General features: G+C 45.5%; 1 protein-coding gene across 2 annotated transcripts in view; it reads right to left on the bottom strand.

The window, feature by feature from the left end:
• Window positions 1-991: 991 nt before the first annotated feature.
• Window positions 992-11346, bottom strand: part of LIMD1 (LIM domains containing 1) — a 33916-nt gene continuing 23561 nt past the window's right edge. Inside the window, exons 4-9 of one of the 2 annotated variants that reach the window (XM_026842714.1) lie at window positions 11072-11134; window positions 9477-9607; window positions 8800-8851; window positions 8044-8112; window positions 4815-7072; window positions 992-1423 (exon numbers count right to left, since the gene is read on the bottom strand). In XM_026842714.1, coding sequence (XP_026698515.1) covers window positions 6935-7072; window positions 8044-8112; window positions 8800-8851; window positions 9477-9607; window positions 11072-11134 — 453 coding nt within the window. In that variant the 3' untranslated portion in view covers window positions 992-1423; window positions 4815-6934. Of the gene's footprint in view, window positions 1424-3560; window positions 3668-4814; window positions 7073-8043; window positions 8113-8799; window positions 8852-9476; window positions 9608-11071; window positions 11135-11346 lie in introns of those variants that run through there. The other variant, XM_026842715.1, reaches the window with a different exon arrangement.

Here is an 11346-nt window from a genome sequence, read left to right as displayed (position 1 = left end):
TTTTTTTTTTTTTTTTTCTCTCCCCTACCTCACTTTTTTCCCGCCTGGGCTCCAAGCTCTAAGGTGCTGCCTGTACCCCTCCGCTCCTAGGCAGGCCCCCCACTCCTGCACAGACCCAACGCGGCCACCCTCATGGCCCAGCATGGGGGTCCACCAGGCGCAGCGGCCTCCAAGGCACCCCGGGGTTGGGCAGTGTTACAGCCCCATGCCCTTGGCAGCCCCGCACCACAGGCACCACCTCGGGGACAGCCGCTGCAGGGCAGGCTGGTCGCCACCTGGGCACCCTGTCCGGGCCATGGGGTTTGGGCGTGGAGCAGGCCTGAGAAACTTACTGGTCAATCTCCCACTGGATCTGGCCCTTGGGTATCATCCCCCGGTGTTGGGCAGCTTCTTGCCTCGAGGAGGGGGAACTCCAAAGTATAATTACAGGTAATCCTCCTATTTATTTGCTTCATTTTTGCTGATAGCTCCGTGCTGCTGTGGTGCTGCTCGGCCAGTACTTCAGCATCCTGTCTGCAAACAGGAGGCATCATAGTCACTGAAGTGAAGTCTGTGGGGGGCACCATGTGGCCACCTGCTTGCTCCCAGAGACACGGGAATTCTCCCCAAAACTCTCTAAGCAACCCAGCCCCACCAGCATTGCAAAGAACACCCCCATGCTGGGACCAGAGCCTGCTCCTGCCCATAAGCACATCCCTCCCCCAGCTGCTCACCCTGGGACACGGGACTCCCTGGAGGGACGCCAGACCAGGACGGCTTCAGATGGGGCTGAAGAAAATACCAGCTGCTGCCAAAGGACTGGAAATCCTCAGTGAACCACACTGAGGAGATTCCCCCCACCAGTCTCTGCTTCAGCCACTGATGTGCGGGGATGGGAGGAAGGCAGAGGCTGGAAAACCATTAATTTCACAGCACAACTCCCTCCCCATGGACTCTGGGCAATTATAATCATTGTAATTTTAGGAAAAACTTGACACCGAGCATTGCTTTACAATATTGTCTTTAATCACAACGGGCCAACAGCTTTGCTCCCACTGCTGGCCTTCATTCTTCATAAATATTTAACAGCACAGAAGAAGAGGGCTGTGTTCACAGGTGGCTAAGGTTAGTTATACCAGCACAAATCCTAAAATACTCTCTCCCGGAGTTGAGCTTTGAAGGAAACATAAACAAAATAATTAGTACCATTCAGTATTGTTAACCAGGCTCTAGGTTTGCCTTTTGGATACAGAAAGCCACAGCCTGCATGTGAGCACCCGGGTCCCTGTCTGGCCATGCACCGCAGACCTGCTGCGCGGGGACAAGGGTCGGTGCCTTCGGAGGCTCTACGCCATGTATTTTCACATGGGGACAGTTTCTTCCCATCCTTCATCTTGTCTTAGGGGGCTACTGATGCATACTGCCACACAAGCTTCTGGCTGCCCTAGAAGAAAGGAGGGTGAGGACTTTTATTGCTCTGAAAAGTTTAATTTTGCTTCTCCTTGTTCTGGGCTCATGGCAGGAAGATGTTGGCTCCGGTAAGTTACACCTAGTGCCACTGCAGCCAGCGAGCGACAGAACACAGAAATGGAAAAGAAAAATGAACACACAAATGCTGTGCGATGAGAGAGGCAAGTCCCCTCCCAGCTTCTCCCAGTGACTAGGCACTGAGCCTCAGAGGATGGGGGAAAAGGGACGTGTATCCAGCCACAGCCCTTCCCTGCCCGCAGGGTACTGACTCCAGAGATGCTTTGCCAGCAATGAAGCCTGGGTCAACTTGTCCTTACATTCATGCACAGAAAGTTGCTTAAAATGCATTTACAAATACTTGGCATTGGCACGGAGGTGTGAAAGGCAGGTCTCTCACAGGCAGCACACCCCACATGTCCATGTGCACGGACACGACAGCACACACTGACCCAGAAGCAAACACAGAGCATGTGGCCAAGGACAACATGGGAGAAGCACGGTCCAGACCAGCATACACAGGTGTGCTACCCCTCAATACCTCATCTAATAAATATCCAGGAATACGACAAACAAAACCAAATCCTCTCTGTGCCACCTTTTCCCCTGCTCTCTGTAATCACCTGCCCCCTTTTCCATACAGCTACTGTGTTTTCTAAGTCACATCCTTCTTCATCCATGCATCCCCATTGCTTTAGTACATATTTTTGTTTATTGAACAAAAAATTGGCAGTCCATTGCAGTGATCATTTCAAGGCAACTTTTACACTGCCACTGATTTATCCTTAGGTATGTCTCTTCTGTAATAAAATCACTCTGCCCTTGATCCAGCACCGACCTACGCACACACATTGATTTTCATGTACATGTGCAGCCTTATTGGTTTCAGTGGGACAGCCTGTACACTTGGAAGTTCAATGCGGATGGAGTCCTTCACGTGATTTTCTTAGCAACAGCACAGAGTACAAAGATGCTGCTGCATCGACCAGTAGCAGGATAATATTCAGGTAATTTGGAGGATCAGGTCAAAGCGTTTAAGTAAGGATGGAGAGCATGTGTAAATTTTCCTTTAAGCAAGGACCCGTTTTTGCTGTTGCTGAAATAATAAAGTGGTAGAATCTCCAGGGAAGTGCAAAACAGGACTAAATTCATTAGGAAGTGTGCGCCTGCAATTCTCCCCAGAGCTGTGAACTCACGGGAGAGAGAGGTGGAGGTCCCAGCAGAGCTTACCAACAGACCCAAATACTGAAATTCAGGGATGCCAAATATTTGCCCAGTGCTAAAAATCAGCACAAGGAGAAAGCACAGGAAGATATTTACTTTTTCCTCTCAGCAGCCAAAGACAACCTTTTCATTTAAACAGCCAGCCCTTATGAGCCCAGTTTCCCCCTTTCAAGGCTGCCATAGCACACCTGATGCTGATTAAATTCCACCATTTCCAGACCAAGGAGGTATTCACTTTGTAGTAAAAAGATCTACAAAAAATCATTTAAACCCTGAAAGACTGGGAAAACATTTTGAAAGACCCCAAATGAAACTCAGAGGCTGAAAAGCCACAGACCTCATCAAATACTCCTCACCACGGTGTTTGAAACTGCTGTTCCCTATGTTTAACATCAGGGCAGTTTCCTAATTCACTTTGATCACAGGTATTTCTTACACTTTAAATTACACAACAATATCTGCTTCTTCTACAGCTGGGGCATTTCCCCGGCTTTTATGCAAAAGTCCCTATTTAAATGAGTTTCTGTATTCTAAATGATAGAAATTCAAGAGCATGACCTGAACAAAAAAAAATCTATTAAGCTCTGGTTCCTGAAAGCAAGTTTCAGGGAATTCACTCGAATAACTATTTGCATTAGAGTTACTCATTACCAGCACAATGGGACTTCCAAGGGTCCCCTATCCTAAGACCAGTCAGAAGAGCACAGAAGACTAGCTTTTCATAGCACATTTCAGCATCTTAATAAATAATAAGACAACAATATTCACATGACCAGCAAAAACCAATGTGTACAGGCAGAATTTAACATGTTTTCTGAAATTCTTCTGCAGAGGATGCACAGCTTGGCACCTCAAGCTCCAGAGCTACCTGCCTGCCCATTTTTTCATTATCTGTGCAGGATGCCCTTGCCTTCCCCACCTCAGACCCACTTGTCAGGCAGCTAAAGAAACAGGGACAAGCCAGGGACAATCAACAAGGCCTCAAGACACCCACAGCCTAGGAGAAATAATAATGATCTTAAATTAATTCAAACTCCCAAAGATAAAAGCAGCGCAAGTTAGCACGCATAGGAGAGCAGGGCAATGCAGTAGATGCTTTAGCTTCAAAACCACAAACTCACACACTCCAATAGCTTCACATTGTCATTTCTAGCTCTTCGTACATACAGGAAAGGAAAGCACTGGCACTTAATAATTTATGTGGGACCTCAAAACTGAAAGTAGGGCAGCCTTCATTTCCCCAGCACTGAGGGATACAGGATGGCTGACAAGAGTAATAAGACACTGTGTGGGAGCAGAGGCCAAACTTTCTGGTGACGCAAAGGGGACTCCTGTGAGTCAGCTTGCCACAAACAGGCTGCTCAAGCCTTTTCACAAAGGAAAATTGTTCTTCTCCCCCTCTTTCTTTCCTGCTTATTTTGGGGTTGTGGGGAAGGCTGCAAGATTGAGACTGTAGTTTAAACTGCAGCTTAAAAAGAAAGTATCAGTCCCACTAGTGTTTTCAGATCTTTCCAAAATAAAGACCAGAAAACATGCATGAGGGCTTGCTCTAAAAATCGAGAGCTAGCAAAAGCATGAGCCTTATAGTAGCTGGTCTCTCAGAGACAGAGAAACAGATAACCAAGGTTGGTGTTTCCAGCTCACTTCCAGAAGCTACTTTGATATCTCACTGCCTTCGCTGCCAGTGGAAGCTCAGGGAGGGAAACCACCCACCCAGGACTATCTGAATTATTTAACAGGAACATCAGCTGGTGTTATTTCCCACCTCAGTCCCTTCAGACTGTCCAAAGATCATGCCACACCTTGAAACCACCCCCCACCCCGCTCCAGGCCTAGCTGTGCTGCAGGACACAAGCTGATGTGATGCACCAGGGTGAGAGCACCACAGGATCTGCCCTGGCTGTTTTGTTGCCCAAAATCCATCCTGCCTGGATACAGTGCCAGTTATATTTCATGTTGGCTCCCATCCCTTCTCTATCCAGCATTTGGAGGCTGAATTTAAGGCTCTAGGGAGTTCACACATTTGAGGTCAATTTTACCTCCTCTAAAATCGCAGGTAAGACCCTCTGAAGATATTATATATGCCCCAGAGCCATGCATACTGCAGCGGGAAAGTCCCCCACCTAGAGCTTTTGGTCACTCACCCAGGGGCTGTACGTCCCCAGGAAATGTGCCACAGAGCCAAGCTCCATCAAAGCTGGAGCTCTGGATGGTTTCCAGCACAGGACCACCCTCCAGCCACGCGCTGCCATCTCCGTCCCAAAGAACAGCAGCAACAGGTGGAGGCGCTTACAGCTGGATGGGGCAGGAGGCTGGATGGTCTGTTGGCCTTATGAAACTCCCTGCCAAAACCACCGAACTCCTGAGGCTTGGGCAGTTTCAGACACCCCCATTTCAGCTGAGGCAAGCTGGTAACAGATGTGTAGGAGGGTGCTAACAGGCCACTGGTCTCCATTTGTTTTACGGCAGATGCCTGTGCCTCTGTTTAATACTTAGCACAGCAACTTGCACCTCTCAAAATGGAGGCCCGTGGTATTTATTAGCATGGGCAGAGACAGGCAGCTTGCTGCTACGCAGCACTTGTGCTGCTTCGGGTGGGTACACCAGGCAGTCTGACTACGTGGTGTGAATTTCAAGCACCTATCTAGCTACATCCATGCTGCTGGAAAAGAGGTTTGGTTGAACCATAGTGGGTTCTCAGCAAGGGCTCATTTTGGGAGTCCCAGCACCACTGCTCAGCTAATTTATTGTAGTTTCTTCACTAAAACGATCTTCAAGAATGTTATCCCATCCTCTATCAATCAGAACTAAACAACATCTTCAGCATAGATACATGAGGATTTAACTAGTTTTCCACACAGTATGTTGGAAAGGGTAGCTAAGGTCCCCAGCTGCATCTGAGGCTTTAAATTAAGAGTGTTTTTTGAAACAAAAACTTTGTACCTGTACACAAGGGGCTGCACAGCTTTGGTACCTACAGAACATGCACTGCAGGCACACCTATCATCTATGTAATGCATATTAGGGAAGCAAATTTCTTTGACTATAAAGCGGGGGAGTCAAAAAGAGAAACGAATTGCCTTTCTGCTTTCTCAGCAGTACAGAAAGTAAGGCCCAAACTCTCTAACGCCTTGCTCAGATAAGCTGTTATTATTCATGGGAGCAAATCTGTTTATACCAACACACTCATCAGAGTACAGGTTGCGGAGCTGGACTCTAAATCCCTGTGTAACAAAGCCTTCATAACGATCTCAAGTTTGTTCCCAGAGCTCTAAATAAGCACCGTTATGAAATGGCTTTGTGCTGGGTAAACACCATGGAAAGGAGTGGCCAGGCTGGGGGTTGAGCTCTGGGGACAAACTGGAAAACTCAGGCGAGTTTCTGTGTACAGAGAGCTCTTTTCCACAGCAAGCTCTGCAAGCAAGAATGAGGATGGATTTCCCCATGTCCACACTTTCAGCATCCCGACCTTTCCTTTCCAAATATGATCCGCTATTCAGACTCTGACACAGCAGACTGGCCCCTGCGTATCATGCTGACACGCAAGCCCAGGCCCCAAGTCATCAGGGTAGTTTAGCCTAGCTTGTTCCAGTTTTTCGTTCTGTTTGAAATGGGATATCAGCCTCCGGCTGCCAGCCAGCATGCCTGGTTTGTGGTCGGAGAGCTGGTGCTTTTACAGCCAGACTTGATACCAGAGTTCGGGGAATTAACTGAAAGGTCTGAGTGCACCATTTTGCACAGACCTCTTTCTTTTCTTTTTCTAAAGAATTAATAAAGAGAGAGAGAGAGTGTCTAAAAACTGGTATTAATAGACTGATGTCCTTCAGGGAATCCGATGAAATGTGCTTGTCAGGAAACACTTAATAGACTGACGGGATGTGCCCGGCAGACAGGCAAGCCAGCCTCTGGCTTTTTAATTGTGCATGGCATGATCTGAGTTCGTAGGTATGACAGCAAATTGTGCTTTCACTGAAGAATCTTCCAAAATGAGCCAAGAGGAATCTCCGGACAGCAGAAAAAGGCACATAAAAGTAAACCAATCAGTTTACATAACATGCCACATTCTTGGTCAAGTAGACGTGGTTTGATACAGCTGGAACTCACAAGCATACAAACTCTGGGAATCCAGAAAAAATCTCTCATATCCTTTTACAGGAACATTGCCGACTGGCGAAAAACATGCACAGGAAATCAACTGAGTGTGGGGAGAGGGAGATCATGTAACAAGTCGTCTGTCCCAGCTTTCCGATGTCAGCCACGCTGGCTAGTAGTGGTGCTGGTACACAGTTGCTGGGGTTGTGCCGTTCTCTATGTGTTTCAGATGACAGGAGTGACAAAGCAAATGTTCGTCTAGTGGGTAACAGCGATGCCCATCTTCATCATTGAGTTCCATCCCACAGTCCTGCAAAGACAGAACGGGCAAATTATTAGAGGATGTGTTCATCTTCCAGGGTTCATCATCCAGGGTCTGGCTTCCGGGAAAGTGATTTTGTGACCAGGATGGAAGACACCCAGCCAACAGCTCCTTCTTAGTAAGTCCAATATGTGCCATGAGAAGGAAAGCACCAAACATAGGCATTTTGAGAGGCCGCCTTGTACAAATTTGTTTCAAGCATAAGCTTTATCTTGAGGTGAGGTGCAACCCTATGTATTTTAAACATGCTCGTATCACGTCTCCTTGCACTCTCAGATAGGATTCACCTCTTCACATGACATTAATTGCAGTTGTACTGATGTTAAATCAGCCTGCTGAGTCAGGGCCTCTTTTTACTGCATTATCAGTACAGTGAGAGAAGACATCTATTTATTTTAATTAACAGTGCAGAAGTATGAAGGCTCTCTGGGAAGACCTGCACTGGGACCAATCAGTGTTTAAGAGCTGGCATCTCCTGGGATATTTTTTGTGCAGTCATATCCCTTCTCCAGCCCCAATGACACATTCATTTCCCATGAGAGTGAAGGTAACCTATACCACACAGGATCAGTCATCACCTTAACATTTTTGAACAATCTGACTTGGAAATCAGATACACTGATGCGATCTGGAGCTCAAGGCTTCTGAAAGGCAGCAATAAACCTTACCAAGTCACCACTTTTCTTTCATTAACAAATAAACTTCCAAGTTTAAAAGTGATAATTAACTCTTTGCCTGTAATTTTATGGATAGGAAATTAAATTAGAGCTGAGACATTGCTGCAGAAACTTCTGTCCTCAAACGGGAAATTCCTCAGCCACTGATAGAAAGGGTCACACAATGCAAGGTTTGAATTGCTCATCTACTGCCATTGGAAGGGAGGAGATTTATTTCCTTCTTAAAAATAATAGTAGTTATCATTATTAAGTGCCCACTCCCTGAGAAAGCTGCTGACCTACCTCACAGTGATAACATTCTACATGGTAATCCTTGTCCATGGACACAACCCGAATGGTCTCATCAGACCCCTGTAAGCATTCAAGCAAAAGACAATTTACAAAGGATTACAGTGGGATCAGACACATGCACTTCTGTAGATTGCTTCCTGCAACAATGTGAATGTTGAGGAAATGCATTTGGGCTGCTGGTTGGACACCATAAATAAATCCTGCCACCTGCAGTTATTTTTACAGTAAAGCTTCATCATCGACTTACTGCAGATATCCTCTAAAATATAACACCAGAAATGTAAAATTCTCTGTTTAACAGTCACATATATCTCAAATCACGCATTAATGATTTGGTAATTTCAATTTATCACATCTCTCAGCATTTTAAATTGGTTTTGCCCAAGATTAATCTCTTCCAAGTATTAAAACGATTTAGTCTAGTCCCAGAGGGGTCACACAGAGGTCATTTATGAGTGCCACCAGCATTTACTGACATGAAGGAAAGGTACTCCAAACATAAAACTAGCAGCAGCATAATCCTGCAAGAGATGCAAATGGCAGCCTGGCCCATTATCAAGCAAAAGAAGGGTCACATCTCAAGAACAGCACATGATCTTAGGTCAAAAGGTTGCACTCTGGAGGAAGTGAACATCTCTCCTCATCTGCAAGGACATTCGTCTTGATACAGGGTCAAGTGTGAAAAAGAGCAAGACCTGAGACAGGATGCTCCCTCCCCTGAGGGGATATGGAATAAAAGGCTCTCACCTCAGAGGGAAGGATGGGAAGTCCACATGCTGCGCACTTTGGAGCTAAAACTCTGGAAGAGCAACAAGAAATTGAAGGCAAGTTATAGATCAACACAAAAAGAGAGGCCTGTGTGTTCTCAGCAATAAGATAAAAAGCTGCAGCTGTAAATAACTTATCCATAGGAAAGCTTTGCATTCCAAGATCATAAATTCATTTTAGCATTGATTATAAGTAATGCTTGGCACACATTGCTCTATCAGGCAAAAAGAGACCTTACGCCTTTATACTTAGTGCCAGTAAAAACCCAAAGCCCATTGTAACTTTCTTGGCTGCTACTGAGAGATTTGGAAGAAAGAATGAGGAAAACCTGAGCAAGACCTTTAAAAGTCAAACACAGTCCTTCAACTACTTAAAAAGTAATTCATATTGACTTCCACAGACATTCACAGTCTCACTATCTCTGCTTTGCAGAAGGGGCAGCTGAGGCCCAGGGGTTAAGTGACCTCCTCAGAGTTACACAGTAGTCAATGGCAGGACAAGAGGAGAGACACTGGGTCTCTAAGGTCTAGCCACACCCTCAAACTTCTAGCTTCTAACCTTGTCCCTATTTTACTACTCTGTACTTCCTAACTATCTGAAAAGCTAAATTAGAAGCTTGTTGATTGGAGCACCTCTGCTGTGTATTTTGTCCTTACTTGTGGTAATCTCTGACACAGTAGATTTTGTTTTCAGAGTCTACAGTGAATGGCACACCGTCCAGACACTCGTTGCAGACCACACATCGGAAGCAGCCTGGATGGTATGATTTCCCTAGAGCCTGCAGGATCTGCAACAAAGCAAGACATGGGAAAAATGCATGTGAACAGACAATAAAGTTGAAAATAATAAACACACAGCTTTACGCCAGACAGTGCTGCACATTCATCAGCGGGGTTGTGTCTTTTTTCAGGCAACTCATCTGAAAAATAAGTTAACAGGGATGGACTGGGCAGCTGGAATCAATATATCACCTGGTTTCAGATAAATGAATTATTAGTGTAGGTAAGAAAACAATTTAGAATCTCAGTCAAGGTATTTAGCATTACAAAGGATAGAAGTGACAGAATTTAAAGGAAAGAAAATAATTTCTGAAGCCAACAAGGTAGAGAATACTTGGCAGGATGACAAGGCAAGATGTACCAGGCCAACAAAAGGATATACATCTTTATATCCTCCATGAGAGGTTGAAACAAATATTATTGCTAGGTTTTCATAATTCCTTTGATATCTAATATCTTTGTTCTCACTAGCCTGGCTTTCTAATTAATACAAACTATGGAGACTGTGTTGAACAGCTGCAATTCACCTGCTGGCTCTGGGGCAGCAATTACTACCTGGAATAACATGGTCAACCAGCCATGTGATCAGACTTCTGAGTATAAAATAGCTTTTCCAATTTTAATGCTTTCCAGTGTAAGCAGGCAAGCAAAGATAATTAATGATAAGCATTAGAAAGTCTTGGGAGGTGTACTGTCAACTGACCACCCAGAAATTCCTAATTTGTTTGCCTCAGCTGTAGTTTTACACCACCAGTTATATGACCATGAATTTGTCTCTCTGAATCACCCACAACTGAATGCTGGCCAGTGCTGGCTAAAGGCCAGCTGACGCCCTGAGCTGTGACCCATCCCGTGCACATCTTGAATGGATGGTACCTCATGTAGGCTAATGAGAACTGCTTGCTTCAGCAGGACATCCACACATCTACTGAAGAGTTTGCAAGGACTTGGGCAGATCTAAACTGAGGTTTGGGTCACATACTCTGGGTCAAACCTGTTCCCCAGAGTATCAGTACCCAAATAAAATGACAATAGGACAATAGCTTCCTCCTGAGGGTACACGGGAAGCCACAGCTTAACTACAGGAAAGAGAGGCTCAGCAGAGCCACACTGATGCCCCAGCAAGGGAGCACTGCAGAGCCACGGCCCTTCTGAGCATGAAACATTGACAGGATCGCGAATAGACTGCCCAAGGAAGCCTGAAAGGGGATGAAAGAGCTGAAGGCTCTGCTTGTCAGTGTGCACAGAAAACAGGCAGAGCAAAGTCTCGGTACCACACACAGAAGGGTGCCAGCTTCACTTCCTTGCAAAAATCAACAAAGGGCTTAGTGGGTTTTCTTTCTGCTACCAATCTCACACTATGCAGACAACCAGATGATATCAGACAGTACTGGATATGAATATATCTGGCTTTTGATGTATTCTTCTATAAAGCTGTGGGATTTTTTTCTCCTAAAGCAATTATCACTTACCATGTCCATTATCAAATGACCACAAATGAAACACCTGTCAGCTGACTGCTGGAAACCAGAATACTGCAAGGACAAAAAAGAATTGGCTTAAAATTTCACAGGGCTAGTCGAGCATAAACAACAGCATATTGTGGGGTGTTATTTGTGTGATCTTCTTCTGTACTCCTTACACAAGCTAAACTTTCCCATGCTTTTTTCAGTATACCAAGCTGTGGATGGGTCCCCAGAGGATATTCTATGAAGACATCAGACTTCCAGTGTTGAGAAGGAGTAAG

This window comes from Athene cunicularia (genome assembly GCF_003259725.1).
Source record: "Athene cunicularia isolate RWA chromosome 2 unlocalized genomic scaffold, athCun1 chr2_part1, whole genome shotgun sequence".
NCBI classification, from domain to species: domain Eukaryota; kingdom Metazoa; phylum Chordata; class Aves; order Strigiformes; family Strigidae; genus Athene; species Athene cunicularia.
This window is presented reverse-complemented; position numbering and strand designations above follow the sequence as displayed.